The 24,075-nt window shown below is 38.3% G+C and overlaps 1 protein-coding gene across 4 annotated transcripts in view; it reads left to right on the top strand.

The window, feature by feature from the left end:
• Positions 1-24,075, top strand: part of LOC309475348 (phosphofurin acidic cluster sorting protein 2) — a 70,656-nt gene that overhangs the window by 15,030 nt on the left and 31,551 nt on the right. For all 4 annotated transcript variants that reach the window (XM_082138104.1, XM_082138103.1, XM_082138106.1 and 1 more), the window contains exons 2-9: positions 8,858-8,945; positions 12,679-12,768; positions 15,172-15,297; positions 17,710-17,872; positions 18,848-18,939; positions 19,960-20,043; positions 21,032-21,091; positions 23,073-23,221. In XM_082138104.1, coding sequence (XP_081994230.1) covers positions 8,858-8,945; positions 12,679-12,768; positions 15,172-15,297; positions 17,710-17,872; positions 18,848-18,939; positions 19,960-20,043; positions 21,032-21,091; positions 23,073-23,221 — 852 coding nt within the window. The remainder of the gene's footprint in view (positions 1-8,857; positions 8,946-12,678; positions 12,769-15,171; positions 15,298-17,709; positions 17,873-18,847; positions 18,940-19,959; positions 20,044-21,031; positions 21,092-23,072; positions 23,222-24,075) is intronic.

The raw sequence follows: 24,075 nt of genomic DNA on the forward strand, positions 1-24,075 counted from the left end.
AGGATTTGAAGCAAAAATGTATTTGAAAATCGGATGAAAAGACAAAGGTACAAAACAGCTTTAATGAGGGAACGAACTGCAATCCCATGTAGCACGTGACTGATATTCAAAGATAAAAATGATGGATAAATGTAAATAAATCTATTGATTTGAAGAAACAGCATATTATGTTTAGTACAAAAGTGGATATTGGCGTGATTTGCTTGTTTCGTTTTCCTGATTGGTGGAGGCTGTTTTGCAGAATCATGGGTAATGTAGTTTTTCACCCGGAATTCCACTGTTAAACATGACTATTTAAAAATAAACAAGTTGAAATAATAAGAGCTGATGGTGTTCACAAAACCATATGCCACTGATGAATCTCGTAGTTTACATTAGATCTGTCTTAAAGTAAGTTCTAGTAAAAAATCGATTCTCCTATATGGAGAAAATTAATGGGATTTAATTCCAGAAACCAAATGTTTTTAGAGAGAGATGGTCAAGTGGGAGAAGTCAGAACTTTTGTTCAATTCCAATTTGCATTTGCAAGTTTGATAAAAATGTAAATGTTTTAAGTTCGATTTTTCTCTACTTGTACAAACTTGACTCACGCTCAAATTGATACGGTAAAACCAACACCATCGTTACTGTTCGTATCACTGTGTATCAAGTGCTGAGGAAGATCCACAGCTGAAATTCAGATATGGTAATGGCCGTTTAGTTTCTGACATGCTCTGTAAGTGGTCAACCAATCACAACAAACTGGGCCATCTGACCAATCAGAGCAGAGTAGACCAATCACAACAGACTGGGCCATCTGACCAATCAGAGCAGAGTAGACCAATCACAACAGACTGGATCATCTGACCAAACAGAGCAGAGTAGACCAATCACAACAGACTGGGCCATCTGACCAATCAGAGCAGAGTAGACCAATCACAACAGACTGGGCCATCTAACCAATCAGAGCAGAGTAGACCAATCACAACAGACTGGGCCATCTGACCAATCAGAGCAGAGTAGACCAATCACAACAGACTGGGTCATCTGACCAATCAGAGCAGAGTAGACCAATCACAACAGACTGAGCCATCTGACCAATCAGAGCAGAGCAGACCAATCACAACAGACTGAGCCATCTGACCAATCAGAGCAGAGCAATCACAACAGACTGGGCCATCTGACCAATCAGAGCAGAGCAGACCAATCACAACAGACTGAGCCATCTGACCAATCAGAGCAGAGCAATCACAACAGACTGGGCCATCTAACCAATCAGAGAAATGAAATGAGGGGTTTCTCTGAAATGAGGGGTTTAGAGAAACCGCATCCTTTTTGGGTATCATTTTATATTGCATTGCATTATGCAATTTTGACTTGCCATAAATATGTTTAAAATATTTGTACATTTTGCTAACATTATTTGTTCGCTTTAGCAGTTCCTATGAGTTTATGAACAATTTACACAGAAATGAATTTGCTCATATTTCATAAATGAGACTCTTCGTCTTTTAAAATAATACCTTGCGCCTGCGATACATTCTGTGTAACCTCCAGCCCACACTCCAGCGATTACATAATCCATATCCTGTGGCATAACGCGCACAAACAGAGGAACAAGGTGTTTCTGATGGCAGATATAGATTTGTGTTTGTAGTCGTGAATGCGTGTCGATCTGTATTTTAACATGCATGACCTAAAGGTGTGCCGAGATTACGCTCATAATCAGGGTCTTAAACACACACACACACACACACACACACACACACACACACACACACACACACACACACACACACTCATCCCTCTGGAAAACAGGCTTTGTTGTTTGCTGAACAGATTGTTGGTCAGGTACAGAATAATACTGTTTTAAGACAGCCATTTATCATGACGGATTTACGATCACAACAGCCTCCACGTCTGACATGCACAATCCTCTGTTGACTGAGGGAACACACACACAGACACACACACACACACACACACACACACAGTGTGTTGTAACACTCTCCTGACGGAAGGCAGTGTGTGGTGTCTGGCCCCGTAAGCCTCTTACAGTCGGGGAATCATCATCATCATCATCAAGAGTCTGAGTCCAGATTAGCTCGTCCTCCACGAACACAGAGAGCCAAACCCGGGTCGTCGACGCTCTCTCGCGCCAGCGCCTCCATATTCACGACCTTTGACCCCGCGACCCGGAGTATACCGCATAACCTTGAGGATTTACTGTTTCACATAAACAATATATGATAGAATATATAGCATTACGGTGAAGTGGAGTTTTTTAATAGATAAAGATACTAATATATAGAAAAAAATTATATTGCATAAAAGAAATGTAAGTTTGTTTTCAGGTCCGTTAAAATTTCTGCATTTTTCTACAATTCTCTCTAAAATTCCCATTAAACATATTTGTACGTTTTTTTAACGCTATTATTTTGGATATTATACTATGGTTCTATTTTTTTTTTTACTCCATTTTAGTAAAATGCTGCAATAATTATATATATTTTGTGATAAAATAATAAATAAAAGGCCGTACAACATCTTCGTTCAAAAATTTGAGGTCAGTAAGTAAAAAAAAAAAAAAAAAGTATTAATACTTTTATTCAATAACGAAAAGCTACAGTAACTTCTATACTAAAATAAATACTGTTCTTTTGAACTTTCTATTCATCAAATAATCCTGAATGTACACAAATATGATCAGCACGACATGATTATTGATAATAATCAGAAATGTTTCTTGAGCATCAAATCATATTATACTCATTTCTGAAGGATCATGTGACTTAAGACTGGAGTAATGATGCTGGAAACTCAGGTTTGATCACAGGAATAAATTACACTTTAATATTCACATAGAAAACAGCTGTTTAAAATTTTATTAATATTTCACAGTATAACTGTTATTACTGTATTTTTGATGAATGCGGCCTTGGATGTTTTGGTCATTTCTGTGTGCGAGTGTATAACAGTACATGAGAGAGTGTGTGCGGTGCTGATCATATCCGTGTTGTTTTATGTGTCAGCATTTCCTTTACAACAGATGTTTTATGTAAATGAGATGCAAATGGTGAGAAGCCTTTTAAGGTCAGAGGTCACATTTCAGATTAAAACTCGCATTCAAAGCGCTACATTCTGAAAGGTCAGAGATTATGCATTCAAACGTTCATTCATACCTCAAATCATTACATAAATGATTACGTTTGCATGATTTCTCATTTTTACGATATTCCCAAAAAAAGCAGATATTGAATTCTTATTTAAAGAGACAGTAACACAGTTTTTCCGTGTTTCATGTTGGCGATTAATCACGCTGTTTGTGCGGGTCTGTGGAGTCCTGGGACTCTGGGGTGTTGTCCTGAGGAGATGCTGGATCAGCAGTGGTCGGGATCTTATGTAAGACTGACACTGGATCCTGAGAGACGGAGCCAGAACAGTGAATGCGCCTCTGTTTGTGTTTTTTCCCATGATCTCCGGCTAGGAATGTGCGGGCCGTTCCAGGGCCTTTCAGTGGCCAGCGCTGAATAGCTGCAGTTTGAGCTGACCCGGCAGAAACGCTTCTGTTCTCCATCAGAGCCATGAATGAAGACCAGCTGAGGTGATGCGACTGCAGATAGAGGTCAAACTGGGCATGAACGTGCTTAATGTAGACCTGGAGCCTAATGGACATATGTAATGAGCAAACCTCTAATGTTGAGCTTCAGATTTCAGCCCGTGATTCATCTGGCTCTGATCCAAAATGTAGAAAATATAGTTGAAACTAAAATCGTTGTGGCGTGTGCTACGGCTCATTTCACCCGTGAAGAGCTTAGCCAATCAGAGCACAGCTCATTTACATGTGAAATCTTAAAGGTGTTAAACAGTCTGTTTAATTCTAAAGATCATAGAGAAGATGGAAATTTGACTAAAAAACTAAAACTTTATACACTTTATATTAGTAGGCTAATCAAAACAACTTCAATTCGCCTGTTATTTGACTAGAAAACATAATTTTATGGTTAAAACATCACAACTTGATCATAGCATGAGCTACTGCTCATTTTACTTGTGAAGAAGTTAGATTGGTCTCCTCTGTTCTGATTGGTCAGATGGTCCTGTCTGTTGTGATTGGTCAGATAGCCCAGTCTGTTGTGATTGGTCTACTCCGCTCTGATTGGTCAGATGACCCAGTCTGTTGTGATTGGTCAGATGGTCCAGTCTGTTGTGATTGGTCTACTCTGCTCTGATTGGTCAGATGACCCAGTCTGTTGTGATTGGTCTACTCTGCTCTGATTGGTCAGATGATCCAGTCTGTTGTGATTGGTCTACTCTGCTCTGATTGGTCAGATGACCCAGTCTGTTGTGATTGGTCTACTCCGCTCTGATTGGTCAGATGATCCAGTCTGCTGTGATTGGTCTACTCTGCTCTGATTGGTCAGATGACCCAGTCTTTTGTGATTGGTCTACTCTGCTCTCTATCATAACAGAGCTCATTTACATATAAAAGTCCTAAAGGCACAGTAGCAAAATCAGCCTGTTTACGTCGGGAGGTCTTGGACAGGGTGGAAATGGTAGTGGAAAAATACTGTCACGACTGCTTGTTGTAGATATAAGTGGACAATGAAATGATAGGGAGAACGACATCTTTAGTGACATCACCACACACTATAGCACGTGAAGTGTGGCAAGACCTGGCAAGTGAGATTAGTGTGTGATTGTGTGTCTTTGTTGTAGAGTTAGAGACCCAAGCTGGGTTTACAGAGAGGGAAGGAGTGAAAATACTGAGAGAGAGAGAATTAAGAGTGAGATATTTCAGTCCTGAGAGAGCGTGAGTCATGCAGGACAGAGAAATAGAGGTGTGTGTGTGTGTGTGTGTGTGTGTGTGTGTGTGTGTGTGTGTGTGTGTGTGTGTGTGTGTGTGTGTGTGTGTGTGTGTGTGTGTGTGTGTGTGTGTGTGTGTGTGAGAATCTCGAGATAAGCTCCAGACAGACTGATTCTCAATTACTGGAACATGAAGGTGAAGAAATATCAAGCATGAAAGTCATATTCGAAGTTCAAAGGCTCCTTTCAAATCCATGTTCCTCGCGTTTTCATTTCCCCAAAATGTTGAGGACGACACACACACGAACACATTTTGACATTTCAACAAATCTGAGGAATAAATCAAACGATTCAGAAAATAATGTGCATTTCAGTGTTTCTGTGCTACCTGAGGACGTGATGATGTCACAGGATGTGGAGGGCTCAACTTCCTGTCTGGCCTGAGGCTTTATTGATCCAGTTAAATGCTCGTTATGGTGGAGTAATTAGCTCACAGAAGACCATAGAGTGAGACGTTCATGTGTGTTTAACTCCTGAATCCTCCACACACACACACACACACACACACACACACACACACACACACACACACACACACACACACTGGTGTTTGGCAGATAAACACACAGTTAAAGGGGAAGTTTGTCAGTTCTATGACACTACGATCTCAAAAGAGATTCAGGACACCTTAAATAAATGCAAGGTTGCGAGTAAACAACTCTAAGGTATTTTTTAATTAACTTTAAGGTTGCTAACATTAGTTCTGTTGACATAATACACTTGATCATTACATCAACTTAATATTGTGTGTTATTAAAACTGAAATTAAGTTAATGGCTCCTTCTCTTCGAGTTAATTTATTTTAATAAGTTGTAGTAGTAATGAAATCATCTTGATAACTTTGAAAATCAGACAGTGGATTTCTAGTTCCCAGCATGCTTTGCATAGGAATTAATAAGGAGAATAAATGTTGTATATTTCTGTTATGTTGCAGTTTTTGTGGTTACCTTTGTGCTGAAGTGGCGATATGAAAGTTAACACTACACTGACCATTAGATTGCGCTAATGCTAATGGCTAATAATACCTTGCTTGTTCATTAAATTTAGCATGTACTATGCTAGCTGCTAGCTGCAACTACCGTTGACATTAATTGCTTCCAGGCCCACCACTCAGTTATGTTTAAAGTAGTTGGAATAACCTTTTTTTATATATATAATCAACTTAAAGATTTGTGTTTATACTACAAATCGTAAGTTTCTCTAACTCAATGAAGTTTGTTGGTTTAACACGATTTCATTAGAGGTTGTCATAACTCAAAAAGCACCACTGAGTCCATATTCATCAGGATACCCGAACCCTAACTGGATGGTGACTGGTGACAGTGTGAGTTTTACTTCTTTACCTGGATCACAGTCTGAGCTATTTCTCTGCAGATGATACGAGCAGATTGTGAATGAGTGATAAACAGAAAGCAAGAGAAGAGCCACACTGAATTCTGCACTCTCGCGAAAACTCCCATTATAGTCGCGTTTCCACCAAAATGACCCGGAACAATTTGTCCCAGAAACTTTTTCCCCAAGACCTGTTGCTGTCTGCGTTTCCATCGTGGTCTAAAGTGCCGTGGCAAATTAGTCCGGTGACGTAGGACTTTCCAGTTCCCGCTGGATTTCATCCTCTGCATATAAGCTTAATAAAGCTCAATAAAGCTTAAATCCCAGCAGCCATATCACCCTGTAGCCCAAGACTGCTGGCCCACTGAAGTTAAGCAGGGCTGAGCCTGGTCCAATACCTGGATGGGAGACTCCTGGGAAAACCAGTCTGCTGCTGGAAGAGGTGTTAGTGAGGCCAGTAGGGGGCGCTCACCCTGTGGTCTGTGTGGGTCCTAACGCCCCAGTGTAGTGATCGGGACACTATACTGTCAAAGAGCACCGACCTTCGGATGAGACGTAAAACCGAGGTCCTGACTCTCTGTGGCCTTTAAAAATCCCAGGATGTCCTTCGAAAAAGAGTAGGGGTTTGCTCATTGGCCTCTGTCCATCATGGCCTCCTGATCATCCCCATATACTGATTGGCTTCATCACTGTCTCCTCTCCACCAGTAAGCTGGTGTGTGGTGGGCGTTCTGGTGCAATATGGCCAGATCCAGGTGATGCTGCACACTGGCGGTGGTTGAGGAGATTCCCTCTTCCATGCTAAGAGCTTTGAGTACCCAGAAAAGCACTATATAAATGTAACAAATTATTATTATTATTATTATTAAAGCCTCCCAGCAAGCAATAGCCGTCATTTCACCGTCTAGGTTAACTATAGACTGATATAGTCTGGCTATGAGTAACCCACTTCTAGCCAAAATAACCTTGAATTTGGTTACATGTCGTTTTTACCGAAATAACTTGTGAGATGTATGAGATTCCATCATGTTAGCAAAGTCAACAGTGATTACAAGGTGTTTGGTTTCATTTATTTACATGTTCTATGCGTAGCCTTTTGATTCGAATAGCAAACAACTCTCACGGCACGCACCGCAACAGACTTTTAAAAATGGTGGCTGAAATAAAATGCTGCGAAAAACTCAACCAATCAAAATGCTGCCTGAACTCAACCAATCAGCATGTTCAGCGCCCCCAAGTCCCACCCCCCTAAAGTTGCTGAACTTTGAAAAAGTGCTACCTCGTGAGCAGGGACTTTCTGAGGGGGAAATTTTACCGGAACATCATTTAGACCCTGGTTCCTGCGGTCGAAACACACCGAGTCCCACCACAACGAGTCGCTAGTTCCTAGGGGAAGTTCGTGCGGTGGATTATGATAGAAAAAGCTGTTTTAATTGTTCAATGAATCTCTTATACGTCATGTTTACACTGTTGGTTATAATGAAAAGGTTTGCTCGCGTTGAACAAAACAAGACCTTGTGAGTTTTCACCGGTGTTAAGGGGTGGTTGAATATGATTTGACTTTTCTGACTTTAGTTAGTGTGTAATGTTGCTGTTTGAGCATAAACAACATCTGCAAAGTTACAACGCTCGAAGTTCAAAGCAAAGGGAGATATTTGCTTTTAAAGAAATCGCTTTTTAAGGACTACAACAAACGGCTGGTAGAGACTACACCACATTCCTCCCGGGTTAGTGACATCACCAACCCTGAAATTTACATAAACCCGCCCCCAGAACACGATTTATAGATTATCATGACAGAATATGCTAATCAATGACTAGAAGATAACTACAGATCATCTACATAAATTCATCAACTAACCATTCAGAAATGTCCTGTTGCTTCTACATGTTGTCACTTCTTCTTGAGTCTCTCCATCTTTGTCTGAATCCGGTTTGAACATAAAAGGCTAAAAGTTGTTGACATTTTCAGTGAATGTGTGTGTGAGTGGAAGCTGTTGAAGCTCCGCCCCCTGTGCCGGGAGCAGCAGCTCATTTGCATTTAAAGGAACAGACACGAAACGTTTTTGCTAACCCTCAAAAAGTGACAACTTTAACATGCTATATAAAAATATCTGTGGGGTATTTTGAGCTAAAACTTCACATACACACTCTGACTGACCGACTGAGTAGCAGCTCTGATTGGCCATTGGGTTCATGCGCTCAACAGATATGATTGTGATTGGCTACAATGCTCAACGCTTGTAAAAACACGATGTAAATAGAAACCGTTGATGCTCAGAGAGCGCTCAAACAAACATGAATGAGAGTGCTTGAGAGCAGTGTGGTACCGAATATATCCGGTACTCGGTAGTACTTTTTTTTAGCTCCGACTGGTACCGGTACATTTGACAACCCAATTAGATCCCATAGATTATTTCTTTATTATGATTGTATTATTAAACGATTATTATTTTGCCCTGTTTTTTACCTCATAATCAATCAAAGCTTTGATGACATTCCCTCTGTTTGTTTCCGGTGAGGCACTTCTCAGTTTAGGAGCGTCAACATTTAAAAGAGCATGTGAGCAACCTCTCGAGTAAGTCTGAGTTCTGGACTGGTTTCCCCACACGAGTGATTCACCGATGAAGACTTGTGAATGGTACCTAATATTCCTGTCTCTCTCTCTGTGTGTCCCTCAGGTTGTGCAGTCTGACCCTGAAGAAGTTGATCGTTCTGAAAGAGTTGGACCGCGAGCTCAGTTCTGTCGTCATCGCTGTCAAGATACAGGTAAACGGACCGCATCTCTGTGTGTGTGTGTGTGTGTGTGTGTGTGTGTGTGTGTGTGTTGTGATGAAGGTGCGGTGTGCTCTGCGTTTGGTATCACACGGGCTCAGAGCTTTACACAAGACACCGTGGTAACTGAGCTGTTGCCAAGGCGACAGCTTGCTCAGTGGGAAGATGGGATTGAACGCAATAAGATGGCAGTTTGGGGGGGGAGAAGTGCATTGTGGGATATATTGAGAGGGTAATGTCAGAGCACTTGGAGGCCCTCAGCATTCCACATAGGTCGCTTTGGTCACACTGCTTGTGTTTGGTACTTTTGTAAGGCTTTGACAGTTTCAGAAGAGGAATATACAGTAGTGGCCTTGGAAAACTGACAATATCAGCCTTTATTCAAATATTAATAACAGATTTTGTAAGCATATTGTGTACTTGTGTTTGGAGTCAATTGTTTTATTTGTGATAATAATGCAATGAAACATGGCAAATTGTTCGACATCATTTTTGGCCAAGCTGTCATTTAAAGAAATTATGCTAAAACAAGAGACAACCATCAAAATATTAATAACTGATTATGATGTAGTCAATGTATGCTTTTTCCTGCAAGCTTTTTGTTTTTCTATGCATTTTTTTTTTTTTTTTTTTTTTTTTTTTATATTTAAAATATTTTTTCAAAACAGGAAATATTTTCTTCATATATTGATGGTTTAATCAAACTTGTAGGGTCATTCAAATCAAATATCACCTTCGGACATTACTTTTGACCACTACCAATGGTGCTGTTTACCTCAAATGTAGTAATACATACAATATCTGTGAGATATATATATGAGCGTCTCACAGATATTGTATGTATTACTACATTTGAGGTAAATAGCACCATTAGTGGGGCTTTAGTGTTGTCATGACACTGTTTTATTTTGCATGAGAAATAAAATAATTATGCAACACTGTCTTTGCAGTATTAAGACTGAAACGGTTAAATATATGCAAGACAGAAAGGACAAATCAAAACTCAGCATGCAAATTATTGCAAGACAGATGACCAATCAAAATTCACTTTGGTAATATTACAGTGACCTTGTTGTTGTTGTTGTTGTTGTTGTTGTTGTTGTTGTTGTTGTTGTTGGCTATATTTTAAATGGCAGACATTTTTTTCGATGGGGTAAGGGGAGATTTTTCAACTTTAAGGCCAATAATTTTTGGTGCGATAAACATTTTAATCAACATTTACATGAAAATTGGACCAAATTTTTCCAGATTTCCCAGACCAAATGCAATACTTAAAATTAAAACTTAAAAATGAGTTAAAAAACCAAATGTTTGAGAATAATCAGTGCACTGTAATATTTCAATAAAATAATAATCAATAATTTTAGAATTTTTTTAAAATTAAAACTCTTTTTGGAATCAAATAAAATAAAATGTACAGCATTTTTACACAAATCCTTCCCTAATGTTTCCCTTACATTACTGCAATGGAAAAAAAATCATTACAATTTAATTTGTTAGAATTATTTAAAGTATGTAAAGTATTTATTATGGTTATCCGTCAATTCAAATGTTTCTAAACATGATAAATGGTTTAAAAGTGGTTCATTATTTTTTTTGTAGATAAACATAAAATGGAAAATAAGAGGTCTTTCCTCAGGCCATGGATGTGAGCTTACATGTTCAAAGACATAATAATTGCATGTATTAACACATTAACGTTGACAGGCATATTATTTATATATCAAGGTATTACAGTATTACAGGAACTATTACAGTTTTACAGTAATGCGAATACAAGAATGATGAGAGGTTAAAAAACATTTGCAACACAGTAATGCTTAGGAACAAATTTTCCTGAAAATAATGCAAACTAGAACAGGAATGAGTGTCAGTGATATTTAAAGCAGTCTGTAGGTGAATCTTTATATTTAATTCCCAGCAGGAAATGAGTGTGTCACTCATTCAGTGAGGATTAGAGCACGTCCTCTCAGGGAACATGAAGTGCACTTGTTTCGCCCCCTCATCTCTTCCTGGTGGATCATTGAAGGTTTTGAACGGGTTTTCTGTGTTCTTCAGACACTGAAAATAAAGCTTTTGTAATACTCCCTCAGCTTTGCCTCAGTAATTAAAATAATGGCTGTTCATCAAAAGGACTGAAGATAGGTTTCTGACAGATATCTCATTATTTCTGCTCCCTAAAGTGTCCGCTTGAATCCACACTTTGAAGGCTTCAGCATTCACGACTCTTCCCGGCAACAAGCAGACTCAGCGCGCTTTTGCTTTTCATTCAGAGCTTGTTAGGGCAGTGAGACACTTTCTCTGTCTCTTTCTCTTTGAGGGGTTGAATGTGCTTTTACAGAGTAACCTTGATGGATGGATGGATGTATTCTGTGGTTTCCAAAAGAGCTTCTTCACATCAAATCAAGGCCCCGATATACTGGCCCCAAAATTGAAGAATTAATTGATGTGACGTCATTTCGTACAAAATCAGGCCAAAACCAAGTTTGTTTGGAATTCGTTTCAGGAGTTGGAAACAGCTTGACTTTCTGGAAAGGTTCGCTCAGGCTGGTTAACACTTTCAGACTCCCTTTGGTCAGTGGCGATGATGTAATAGGTGGGTGTGGCTCGAAGGCTCCGCCTTCTTCGGTTCATTTCTTCTGTTCAGTCCGTCGAGTTCAGACGCGTGTAAAAACATGAACACACTGGAGAGCCGCTTTATTGTAGACGCTGACACTGTTTTTCATGTTTGATACTGTAAAGCTGCTGCTTTTAAATAATCTATTGTAATACATGTAATAATAAGGTGTAGGCTACTATTTTACAAAATGTCATCTGAACCAGCGACAAACAACAGAGAAGTAGTTTGCCGAACTTTACATTCACCTACCGTGGTAAATTATTAATTGTTCACTGGTATTGTCACGTACTGCTCTCTCTGAGACATGAAGGTTGAGGATCCAAATGCAGTTTTATTGAAAGGGTAATCCACAATCGTAGTCGAAAACAGGCAAGAGGTCAGAGCACATCCAGAGGGTGAGACAGGAACGGGAAAACCAGGACACAGGCAGATATCAAGAACATGGAAAACAGTGGAATTACTCAGAAATGCTGTATAAACACTAAACAAGACTTCGCAGGGAATGACAGAAAGAACCAGGCTTATATAGGGTGAACAAACAAGATAATGAGACACAGGTGAAAGTGATAATGGATGATGGTCTGGGCAAAGGGTTATGGGGAATGGAGTCTGTGGATGTGTGGGTTGGAGTGCCCTCTGATAGTAAATCCGGGCACTCTCACTGGTGATCGTTACAGGTATACAGAAAGTTGACTACAAGAACAACGAACAAAACAAAAAAGACCAAAACAGTGTCTAGATTGACTGTGTCTCTCACTTTTTCTGTTTTCCAGTTGAGAGCCTCTTTTCCTTTTAGAGCATTTAGAGTCATTTACATTTCTATCACCCAGTATCAGCATGACAGCCCATATCGTGACTCGCCTCTCAGATGTGCGGAGAAGCCGAACGGACAGTAACACTGAAACGATTCAACACATTCAGTGTGACTGACTCATTTTCTGTCTTGTTTAATGCTTTCGCTGTCGAACCATACGGACAACATTTCAGTTTGCAAGCATCGGGCAGTATTCAGTGACGTCACATTCACTGCGTGGGTTTATTTGCTTTGATTCGCAGGAGTTTCTTAAGTGATGTTTAATGAGAATACGTGTCTCTCCATGTTCTCAGGGCTCAAAACGCATCCTGAGGTCGAATGAGTACATGCTCCCACCCAGCGGGCTGATGGAGACAGACCTGGAGCTCACCTTCTCCCTGCAGGTACAGCTGTCTGAGACTGTGTGTGTGTGTGTGTGTGTGTGTGTGTGTCTGACTCAACAAGAGAGTGCAGTTGAGCTTCGGTTCACCATATCTGATGCACCACCACTGATCAGTGGTTATGCGTGAACTAAAGTTCATCAGTTAAAGCAATCATGTCTCTTCAGAAGACTTGGATTTAACTCTCAAATCATTTTACGATATCTTTATGAAAGTTGTGGGTGAATCGACTTTTAATAGAGGGACTGAAATCTCTCAGATTTCATAAAAAAATATCTTCATTTGTGTTTCCAAGATGAAAAAAAAGTCTTGCGGATTTGGAACGACATGAGAGTAAATGAAGACGGATTTCTCAGTTTTGGGTGAACTAGCACTTTAAGCCCTATTCCCACAGGATTTGCTCATTTATAAATAGAGTGCATCTGTGATTTCATGAGCCAATTTGGACGGGACTAGGTGTGAGTGTCTATTATGTGGCCGTTATGGAAGGTCACGTGATCTGAATATGTGCATCACTTAATAAATGTATAGGTAATAAAAACAGAATTCAGTCAATGAACTTGTTACGGATAATAAATTAATTGAAATAAGACTTGTATATGTGATTCATTATTACATATACAATTAATTAGGAGCCAAGGCACCTATTGTATCCGCTGGCGTTCTTCTTCTCCTTCTTCTTCTTCCGTTTCTTCTTATTCGTCCACTCTGGAAGTCTATGGCAGCCCATAGAAAGCTTGCGGGAAAGTTGTGAAATTTGGCACACAGATAGAGGACAGTCTGAACTGTCACCATAGAAAATTTGGAGTCTCTAACTCAATCCCTCTAGCGCCACCAACTGTTCAAAGTTGCACTTACGTTTATGCTAATAACTTTTGCGCAAATTAATTTGATGAAGATCGCGCAAAAATGAACGTGAGGCTATATCTCCACAACGCTTTAGCGTATTCTGACCAAACTTGGTGTGTGTTCTGAAAACCATGACCTGAGGCTATCTGCACAGTTTCGGGACAGTGCCACCTAGTGGTCAGCAGATATGAAAAATGTCTCTTTTTGCTTATAACTTTTAAATGGTGTGGCCAAAAAAAATAAAAATGGCCTTTTTAGATTCGGTGCGGCATGCCGAGTCATACGATACCCAATTTTGGGCGTACTCAACAAGTTTTGGGGCAGCGCCACCTTGTAGTCAAAAGGAATAATGAAATTTCCCCAAAAATGCTAATAACTATTGATTAAATTTGCCTACTGTAAAACTGATCTGAATAGATTCCTTGGGTCATGCCCAGAATACAGACACCAAGTTTGTCAGTCGCCCGAACGTCCGCCATTTTGATTTTCTTTAAAAAACTACTTTTTCAAACTCAAACTTCACCAAAATCGAATCGTATCATCTTCACACCATGCCATCAACTCTGAGGCTTTATCTCTGCAATGCTTTGACATATTGATATAATAACTTTGCATACATCATTGTCACCTCACTCTGACCACACCATATCAATTTGGTCACAGCGCCACCTATTTGTCGAAAAATATAAACCATTAAATCAAAATACTAGTGACTGTATCTATGAATTTTCAGGCATTTTGCCTAAAATCATCTTAAAATGTCTTTAATTGCTCATTGTTGCAGTTGGCCTGATGCCTGACTTATCGTGCCTTCTTTGTGCTTAAAGGGTTACTTCACCCAAAAATTTAAATTCTGTCATCATTTACTTTCATCTTTTCATCATTTACCCTTGAAGTCCCAGCTTGTGATTCCTTTCCCTTTTCTCCTCTCCTGTCACTTGCTTCAATTGCTTCAAATGTCAATAATAAAGGCTAAAATATAACAGAATAAAAAGGGTAAAAAATTAAAACTAGAAAAAAAGTGTTATTGCAGTGTACATGACTGTAATTGAAAAAGAAATCAAAATTAATCCAATGCGTTGTCGGACTACCTTTACTTTGGAAATTGTTTTAAATAGTTTTTATGTATATATAATTTCTCCACAAATATGCATATTTTCAAATATCATTTTGATTCTATTGTGTATTTTTTTTTATTAGGCATCCTTATCTAGTTGCATTTTTAACAAAGAAAATCTTTAAGAATGTATTAATTACTTAAAACATTCTATTCCATTTATGCAAAAAAATAATAATTTCCTCTGAAAGCTTTGACGTTTAAGTACTCCGCAGTCTTTGCATGAAGTGTTTACTTCCTTACCACTTTCCCTTTGTTTCTTCCAAGAACCCTTTCTGGGTTCAGGTCGCTCTTAAGAGTTGTTTTGACAGGAAATATGAGATTTCATCAAATAAAGTGTGTGTGCTAGCATTGTCACATTGTTGCTGATGAAAATGATGTAATACGAAGCAACAATATGCACCAAATCGCTGTTGTACTGTCGTACTTCCTTTCTTTAGTACCCACATTTCCTGAAGAGAGATGCCAACCGGCTGCAGATCATGCTTCAAAGGAGGAAACGCTATAAAAACAGAACTATTCTGGGCTACAAGACGCTGGCTGTTGGTGTTATTAATATGGCTGAGGTACGGACAAATGAATCACTCCAGCCCGGTGTTCAGTTCATTGAAACTTGTGTCAGACAGACTGTGACCTTTATTATTTGACCCTTCTCCAGTAGTAAAATTGGCACATACTCACAGCTTTCAATGTGAGGTCAATATGTCGATACTTGTCCTCTCACATCACACATTAAAGAAGCCATATGCACTGATAGCTTAGTAGTGATGCAGTGCCATTGGTTTGCCAGCTCTTTGACAGTAATGGCTGATATTTACACTCTGCATAGATTCACCACAGTGCTGTTTGGCTGTAGTGGCAGATAGTTATATTTGCCACCCCTTGTGAAAAAAAGTGCACTTAATCGTATTAAATGCAATGTGTATTTAAAATATACATTTATTTTTAAAATGTACTTGCAGATAATATCATATTAATGAAATAAAAGGCCATACATTTAGAGAGTACACTTTCATGACTATGTTTCTAAAAACTTAAAGGATTAGTTCACCCCAAAATGAAAATTTCCTAATAATTTACTCACCCCAATGCCATCCAAGATATCCATGTCTTTCTTTCCTCAGTGGGAGAGAAATTATAAATTTTCTTCTAACAATGGACTTCATTGGTTACCATCGTTTTTAAGGCCAAATCAATGCAGTTTCAAAAGTCTTTGAAGTGTTTAAACGCGATCACAGCTGAAGAAGAGGTTGTTATCTAGCGAAACGATAGGTCATTTAAAAAATATATATATATAATTTATAGACTTTTTACCTTCAATAGTTCGGATTGAGCTGATCAACAAACGGACAGGGAACTACGTCATCACGTTGAAAGGTCACGCCGGCGCCGGCGGAAGCACCGCCCCACTGTTTACAATGCGACCGTACGTAGGAGGATAGTTCAAATAGTATTGTTTGCTATTATATATATAGTAATAGTATTCAGTAAATATGAATATGAATAGTATATGAATAACATTCTGATGAATATGAATAGTAGTTCAAATAGTATTGCCGGCGCCGGCGTGACCTTTCAACGTGATGACGTAGTTCCCTGTCCGTTTGTTGATCAGCTCAATCCCAACTATTATATATTTTAAATGACCTATCGTTTCGCTAGATAACAACCTCTTCTTCAGCTGTGATCGCGTACGACCCGTTTAAACACTTCAAAGACTTTTGAAACTGCATTGATTTGGCCTTAAAAATGATGGTCACCAATGAAGTCCATTGTTAGAAGAAAAATCCAGAAATGTTTTCCTCAAAAAACATAATTTCTCCCCCACTGAGGAAAGAAAGACATGGATATCTTGGATGGCATTGGTGTGAGTAAATTATTAGGAAATTTTCATTTTGGGGTGAACTAATCCTTTAAGTACACTTTTAAATCGTTATGTTTTAATTATCTTTTGTTTTGCTTCCCATTTAACCTGAATTCATCCTACATGACATTTTCCATAAAAAATTAATTTTAGTATATATATATATATAATTAAGAAATTACATATAGAGATAAACTTCAGTACTTCTTAAGTGGGTGAAAACAGCACTCTAAAGTTCAGCTAATTAAAGTTTTTGTACTTGCAGATAATATAATATTAATGAAATAAAAGGCCACTTAAGAGAGCCACTTTCATGACTATGTTTCTGAACACACTTAAGTACACTTCTAAAAACTGCACTTGTAATCATGTCAAATTAGCATACTAAAGCACATGACAATTATTATAATTATGATGATAATTTTAACTGTATTGTGTTATTCAGCGTTACTTTTAAAGCTAATATATTTTAAATGTACTAAATTGGAACTTCATCATTATAAAAGTTGGAATAGAAACCTTTAGCCACAGCTTTACTGTAAACCAATAGATTTTGCGAAGGGTGAGAAAGTATCAGTTCGTTAACTCATTAAAATGCAAATATGATTGAGTTCTCTGAACGATTGGATGGATATTCATTGCTACATAAGTGAGTGCAAAATGTTCCTTCTCTTATATTTGTAAGATTCTCTCAACTCATGTTGATAATCATTAGCGAGTATTTCTTCTTGTTCTTTTGTTTCATGACTGATACTATTAAAGAGGTCTGTTATTTAGGAGTGTTAGGAGGGGGGCCTTTATGTGAGCACATTATATTCATCTGTGAAGCTTTCTGAAAGTTATTCTCTGCAGTTTCACCCCCACAAATTCCAAACTCCTCTCTGCTGAGATTCCAGCGCTAATCATATTCAGGAGAGACTCGCCATAGAAAACCTCAGGGGGCGATTCATCAGCCCAAGAGTTCGAGGAGGAATGCCAACCTTGAAACAGACCAAAACCGAGGCTTTCAGATGAAGAGTCGTCGTGGTTGAAACTGAAAAACGAGGACAAGGAGGCTACATATTCAGATAGCTCTGTTCGCGTGTCACTTATGTCAGAGTGTTTGTGTTTAAAGGTGATGCAGCACCCGACAGATGGAGGCCAGATTTTAGGACTCCACAGTAACGTGAAGGAAGCGCCGGTGCGTGCAGCAGAGCTCAGTGTTTATTCACTGTCCAGTCAACCTATCGACCCGGAGGACGGCAGTGGGCAGCCAGAGACAAAGGCCAAAGCTTCAGGTGACTCGCACTGATGGATCAATGTATTACAATTGAAAAAGACCCGAAATGTGTGTCACAATTAGTGTTTTCATTGGCGAAATCCAATTGGATTCCAGGAATCCACACAATCATGAATCTCGTATGAGGGTGAACGATTTTCCGGTAACACTTTACAATAAGGTTCATTAGTTAACTACCTTAGTTAAAATGAACTAAGATTGAACAATACTTCTACAGCATTGATTAATGTTAGTTAATATAATACTAATAATACGTCATTAAAATCAAAGGTTGTGTTTGTTAACATTAGTTAACATGAACAAACAATGAACAGCTGTGTTTTTATTAACTAACATTAACTGGCACTGTAACAAATGGATTGCTCATTGTTAGTTAGTAAATACATTAACTAATGTTAACTAATGAACCTTATTGTAAAGGGTTATTGATTTTCCAATGGAGATTTTGAATATCTACTCTATTGACAACAGACAATGGACCTTTCTTGCTCACGAAATTTATCAAAATTTCACAAATGTGACCGCAATTGGAAGGAAGGGAACATATAAAGGCCAGATCTTTAACCACTACACCAAACCACCCTGTGTATCCAGTTACATTATTCCATCAGTGATTAGCTTTGTTTATGTTCAGTCATTACATTGAGCATAAGATGCTAATGGGCAGTTTGAGTGCATTAAGCTGCAATAAAGATAAACGTCCCCCGGAAACTCTCTCTCCCACCAAACATCCTCCCATCCATCCTCTTTAAACACACACGAAGAGAAAGTGACTGATGCTGCGGTGCATTAAAAGGGAAAGTTGCTTTAGCAGCTCAAGTGTTCTCAAATTGGAGCTGTAAAATTGCTGCGTGTTTTGAAATAATCATTTTAATGCTCTGGATTTTTCTGTTGGTCAGATGGTACTGTGTGTCTGAGGCCTTCGCTGCAATAAAATGTCATGGGGTCATTAAATGTCTGTGTCTCTTTGCAGACCGTTCTCCAGATATGGATAACTATTCTGAAGATGACGACGATAGCTACTCATCAGAGCAGGAGGCGAGCGATGACGCTGTTCAAGGCCAGGTCAGGAGGAGCGAGCATGTTTTTATCATTGCTCTAAAGAAAGCCCTACGTTTTTAAAAAGGGGTGAAATTTCCTCTTAATTCCCTGATTTCACTATGAATACACAGTACAGGCCAAAAGTTTGGACACATTACTATTTTTTATGTTTTTGAAAGAAGTTTCTTCTGCTCATCAAGCCTGCATTTATTTGATAAAAAATACAGATTTTTTTTTTTAATATTGTGATATATTATTACAATTTAAAATAATTGGTTTTCAATTTATTATACTTTAAGTTATCATTTATTTCTGTGATGCAAAGCTGAATTTTCAGGATCATTACTCCAGTCTATCACATGATCCTTTAGGAATCATTGTAATATTCTGATTTATTATGAGTGTTGGAAACAGTTCTGCTGCCTAATATATTTGATGAATAAAAGGTTAAAAAGAACTGCATTTATAAAAAAAAAAAAAAAAAAAATCTAATAATAGAAATCTTCTTTACTATCACTTTATCAATTTAACACATCCTTGCTGAATAAAAGTACTGATTTATTTTTAAAAAATTAAGGAAAAAAATAGACTGGATAGATCCTGAAAATTCGGCTTTGCATCACAGAAATAAATGATAATTTAAAGTATAATAAATTGAAAACCAATTATTTTAAATTGTAAGAATATATCACAATATTTTTAAAAAATCTGTATTTTTGATCAAATAAATGCAGGCTTGATGAGCAGAAGAAACTTCTTTCAAAAACATTAAAAATAGTAATGTGTCCAAACTTTTGGCCTGTTCTGTAGTTTGTCAGTATCATTGGTCTTGTTGGTGTTAGTTTGCGCCACACAGAGTATGGTCATTTCATTTAACATTTGTTAATTTGTTAGCATTGTTTAGAGACTGGTTACTGGGTCATCAGTGAATAAGAGTGTGGATATTTTGCATGGCCCAACATAGTTAATGAATTTGCCCTTGTATCTTTAGAAAGGATTGCCACCTAATAAAATCTATCGAAATTTCCTGAAATTCTGATTTAGGACCTTTATGATGAGGATGATGATGTTCAGCGGAAGCCCAAAAAATCTAGAAGGAAAATGATTAGAACTACATCTATGACCCGGGTATGTACAGATCAACTCCCTCTGCACTTTAATGAACACTTTGCAGAAAATGATCGGACCCAGAATCGAGCCCTGAGGAACACCATTTGTTAAAAATCTTTGTATATCAGTTCTGATTGCTGATATGATTCAGTTGAATTATGTATTGTTATCATATCATATCTCTGTTGGTATCTGCATATCTTGCCATTACAAAATTCACGTTGGTTGAGCACTAGTAAATTCATCAACACACAATGAATTCTTCATTGTCACAGCAATAATATTTAAATGACCCAATCTATTATCCTGGAATTATTGTCTTGACACAAGTCATTTCAGGCAGCAAGACAGAAACAGAGACAAATTGGCTTTGTGTCCTTATGTGTTTGGTGTTTGGTTCGGTGTTATCTAGTTCACAGAAGGTCCTAGAAGGTGATGTTCTAATCCTCTTGAATTAAGCTCACAATTAGGAACACAAGTGTTAACCCAGGATCAGTGCATAAACTAGAACAACACTAATGTAGATTACATTCCACTCCTGCCATTCTGAAACACAGTATGAAAAACTGAGACCCACTTTATATTAAGTGTCTAAAACTTCTATGCACTCATATTTAAATGAATCATTGATATTGTGTACATACTGTACACTGTTGAATCTGCTCCACCCACCTTTAAACCGACTTCCATATAACCACACCTATCCTTAACCTTACCAGCAAAGTTATTTGCAATACAACATGAACACTATGAGTTTGTTGCACCTAACAGTTTTTTGATGCAAGTAGATAGTAATTAAAGACACAATATACAGTGTGACCAAAAATTGTAAATGCAGATATTTTTTGTTTTGTCTTTTGCTTTGACCTATTTTACTGTTTTAACTTAAAAAAAAATTAAAAATACCATAATTTGACTGTGTTTTATGTACCATACTTCTTTGTAACTGTGAACTTGATTGCAGCCCAGACGTTTTTGATGACATTTTCTCTCAATCTCTCGGTAGCAACCCAATTTCAAGCAGAAGTTTGTTGCTCTCCTGAAGAGATTCAAAGTATCTGATGAGGTGAGATTTTCTTCTTGTCTTTTATAAGTTACAACAGAGAGAAATACATGTTTCAGCCTGAGGTTCTGCACTCTCCACTCTCTCTACTCTGTGCTTTGAATCACAAAAATCACTTCAGCCATGAAATTCAACCTTTATAAAAAAAGAGTCCTGGGACTTGGCAATGATTGATCTAGTCGCTGAAATGTGAGAAGAGCTTTGATTTTTGCAGTGTAAGATGTGATGTAGATCTCTTCTAAAACTAAACCGACTGTTTAGCTCTGAGAGGACACATGAGGCCATGATGACTTAGGTCACAGATGCTTATATAGCCCACAGGCAAGATTTAAGCAGCTTTACAGTCTCATTGTTAGAGTCTAAGTTTGTTAGCTGGTAGCTGTTTGACTCTTTGACTTCATCGTCCCCTTTCCTTGACTCGGTTATCCAAGCCCTACAGGAAATGATCCAGATTTATTTGGCTATCAGTCCAGCAACTTCCTGATTCAGGGTGATGACACAGATTTGTTGCATTGGCAGGCGGTTCTCGCGAGTAGCATTGCCAACATGGGCTTGTCAGTTCAATAGCTCACTTTGACTGTGTCCTAAATCACCTCCTATACCCTCATTCACGATTCCCTACATCACTCCACTAACAGTCCTGAAGCAGTGAATGAACACGAGTGAGTGAATTGCCGCTTTTGCATAGTTTGAGCTGTTTAATAATCATTTGAAACTTAGCAAACTGTAGTGATGAAAACATTTGTCCTGAACTCTGCTATGGAAACTAGCATGTGTAAACCTTAAAGGTATAGCGGAGGATGTTTTACTTCCTGGTGGGTAGTCTAAACTATTGGTCCTCCTAATTGTCAATCATTCTGGTGAATCAATCAAACTTTTCAAAAAGTGGAGAGGGCGGGTCTTATCTAAAATTTGGAAAGATCCTCCGCTATACCTTTAATTAAACAATTTAATAACCAATTAAAAAGGATGTTATACCTGTATGATATTACGCTGTAGCCACATTGGACCAGCAGTTTGTAATGGATGGATGGATGATTCAGTTGCGAGCGCCATCTTCTGGTCAGACGTGGGAATTCATTTGGCATGCGACTCTCACACTGCATTATGGGTATTCTCTAGCCATTAAGTGTACTTCGCTTGTAAACTCGTTGCTGCGGTGCATTGTGGGATTGAATGAGTGCACTCGATGTTTTCGGACACCACTACAAATGGCTGTTCCCTCAAATAGTGCCAATTTAAGGGTATAGGGGCGATTTCAGACACAGCCTTTGGGTGTGTCTCAAATGTGTAACATATTTCAAAACACCTGTGACATAAACCTGTGGAAAACAATGACTTTGGGGAGTTTCCAATCACAGCTTTCCTGTTGGGAAGTAGTTACAGTAGTTTCTCTTTTTCTTTCTTCTTTTTTTTTTTTTTGAGAAATAAATGAGCACCGTTCGTAGCACGGCAAAACACACAACGGCACTGATTTGATGCACAGCTGATTATTTCTATTTGACTAAAATCCAAAGTCAACTAGGTAAAACTTGTTTTTTACAACTTTTTATCATCCTGGAAAAGAAGCAAAATAGTGTAATTTCTAGTAAATTCTCATTATTAGGATTAAGATTTCACATCTCTCTTCCACTTTGTGTGTCTTTTGTTTTCTTTTCCACAAGGAACTTCTTTCTGTGTTTTAGTCTCAGCATTTTATAGTATGAATGGGTCATTACTGCTGATTGTCCTGTCCTGTGAAAATTCAGGCTGAGAAAGGTTGCATTCAGTGTCTTCGTTCTTTCGGTACATGTTGTTGTTTCTTTTTTAAATGGGCGAATCTCACGATAAAAATTCACATTTTCCCACACAAATAAGTTCATTAAGCTATTCTTATCATTTTTCATTACTTATTATAATATAAAAAAACGATTTTTTTTGTGTAGCTGAGATTTACATTTTTATACACATCTACATTTAGCTTTTGTTGTGCTGGTTTCAAAAGGTATTGGACTCTGATCCGGTTGATCAAACGCAGGAGGTTGAAGATCTGGATCTCCTGTATGACAGTCTGGAGGTCTATAACCAGAGCGACAGCGGCCCAGAGATGGAGGACAACGAGAGTCTTCTCAGCACTCCCAAACCCAAACTAAAGTAAGAGTCATGAGTCAAAGTCATTTCACACGGCGGCCATCTTTGAAACGACTCTCGTCGCTTTCGAAAGTCGCTTCAAAACCTTTTGCTTATGATTTTTTCCGAACCAGTGATTCAGTGCGCGTATCAAACTGTCAAAGTTACGTGGTTTCAGGAAACGAGGCTTTGTTACGTCATTACGGTTTTGAAGTGTTTAGATATTTTAACGGTTCGCCACTAGGGGGCGATGATCTCCTTGAACCCATGATCCAGTGTCTATATGATTTTTACCTGATCTCAGATCAATTGTATAAATTTGTAGACATTTAATGACACATTTGTATAATAAACATGTAGAGTTGTAGTTAAAAGTCTCTTATTGGTATGATTGACCAAGCTCTACATAAAATAAACAAAAAAAGCCCTACAATTTGACTAAAATTATACATTTTTACACTTTTCTGACCAGCAGGCGTCACCAGCATGTGGCGTTTCCACCGCTTCCAAACAGTGAATAATTTTGCGAAGAAATTGATTAAAAGTTTTGAAAAGCTTTGTTTCCCCCATCACTTCCTCTCGGCAGCTGTTTTAGTCATACAAGTGCAGCTCCTAAACCTTTTAACCGCGGAAAGATGTCAATAATCTACTAACTCTCCTGTCTGCTTTGTCGGACAAAAATGGCGGATTCGGCGGATTATGATTGGTCAGATCGGCTGTCAATCAAACTCCCTGCGAAGGGTCAATTGGTGATTGGCTTTTTTATTCAGAAGGCGGGACTTATTCCGCCATATTGCACGTTGCACTTTCTCCCATTCATAGAAATATGAGTGTACCGTCTTTGCACATCTAAAGTCTTTGATCATAGTGCTAATCTG

This window comes from Leuciscus leuciscus (assembly GCF_965113295.1).
Source record: "Leuciscus leuciscus genome assembly, chromosome: 15".
Classification (NCBI taxonomy): Eukaryota; Metazoa; Chordata; class Actinopteri; order Cypriniformes; family Leuciscidae; genus Leuciscus; species Leuciscus leuciscus.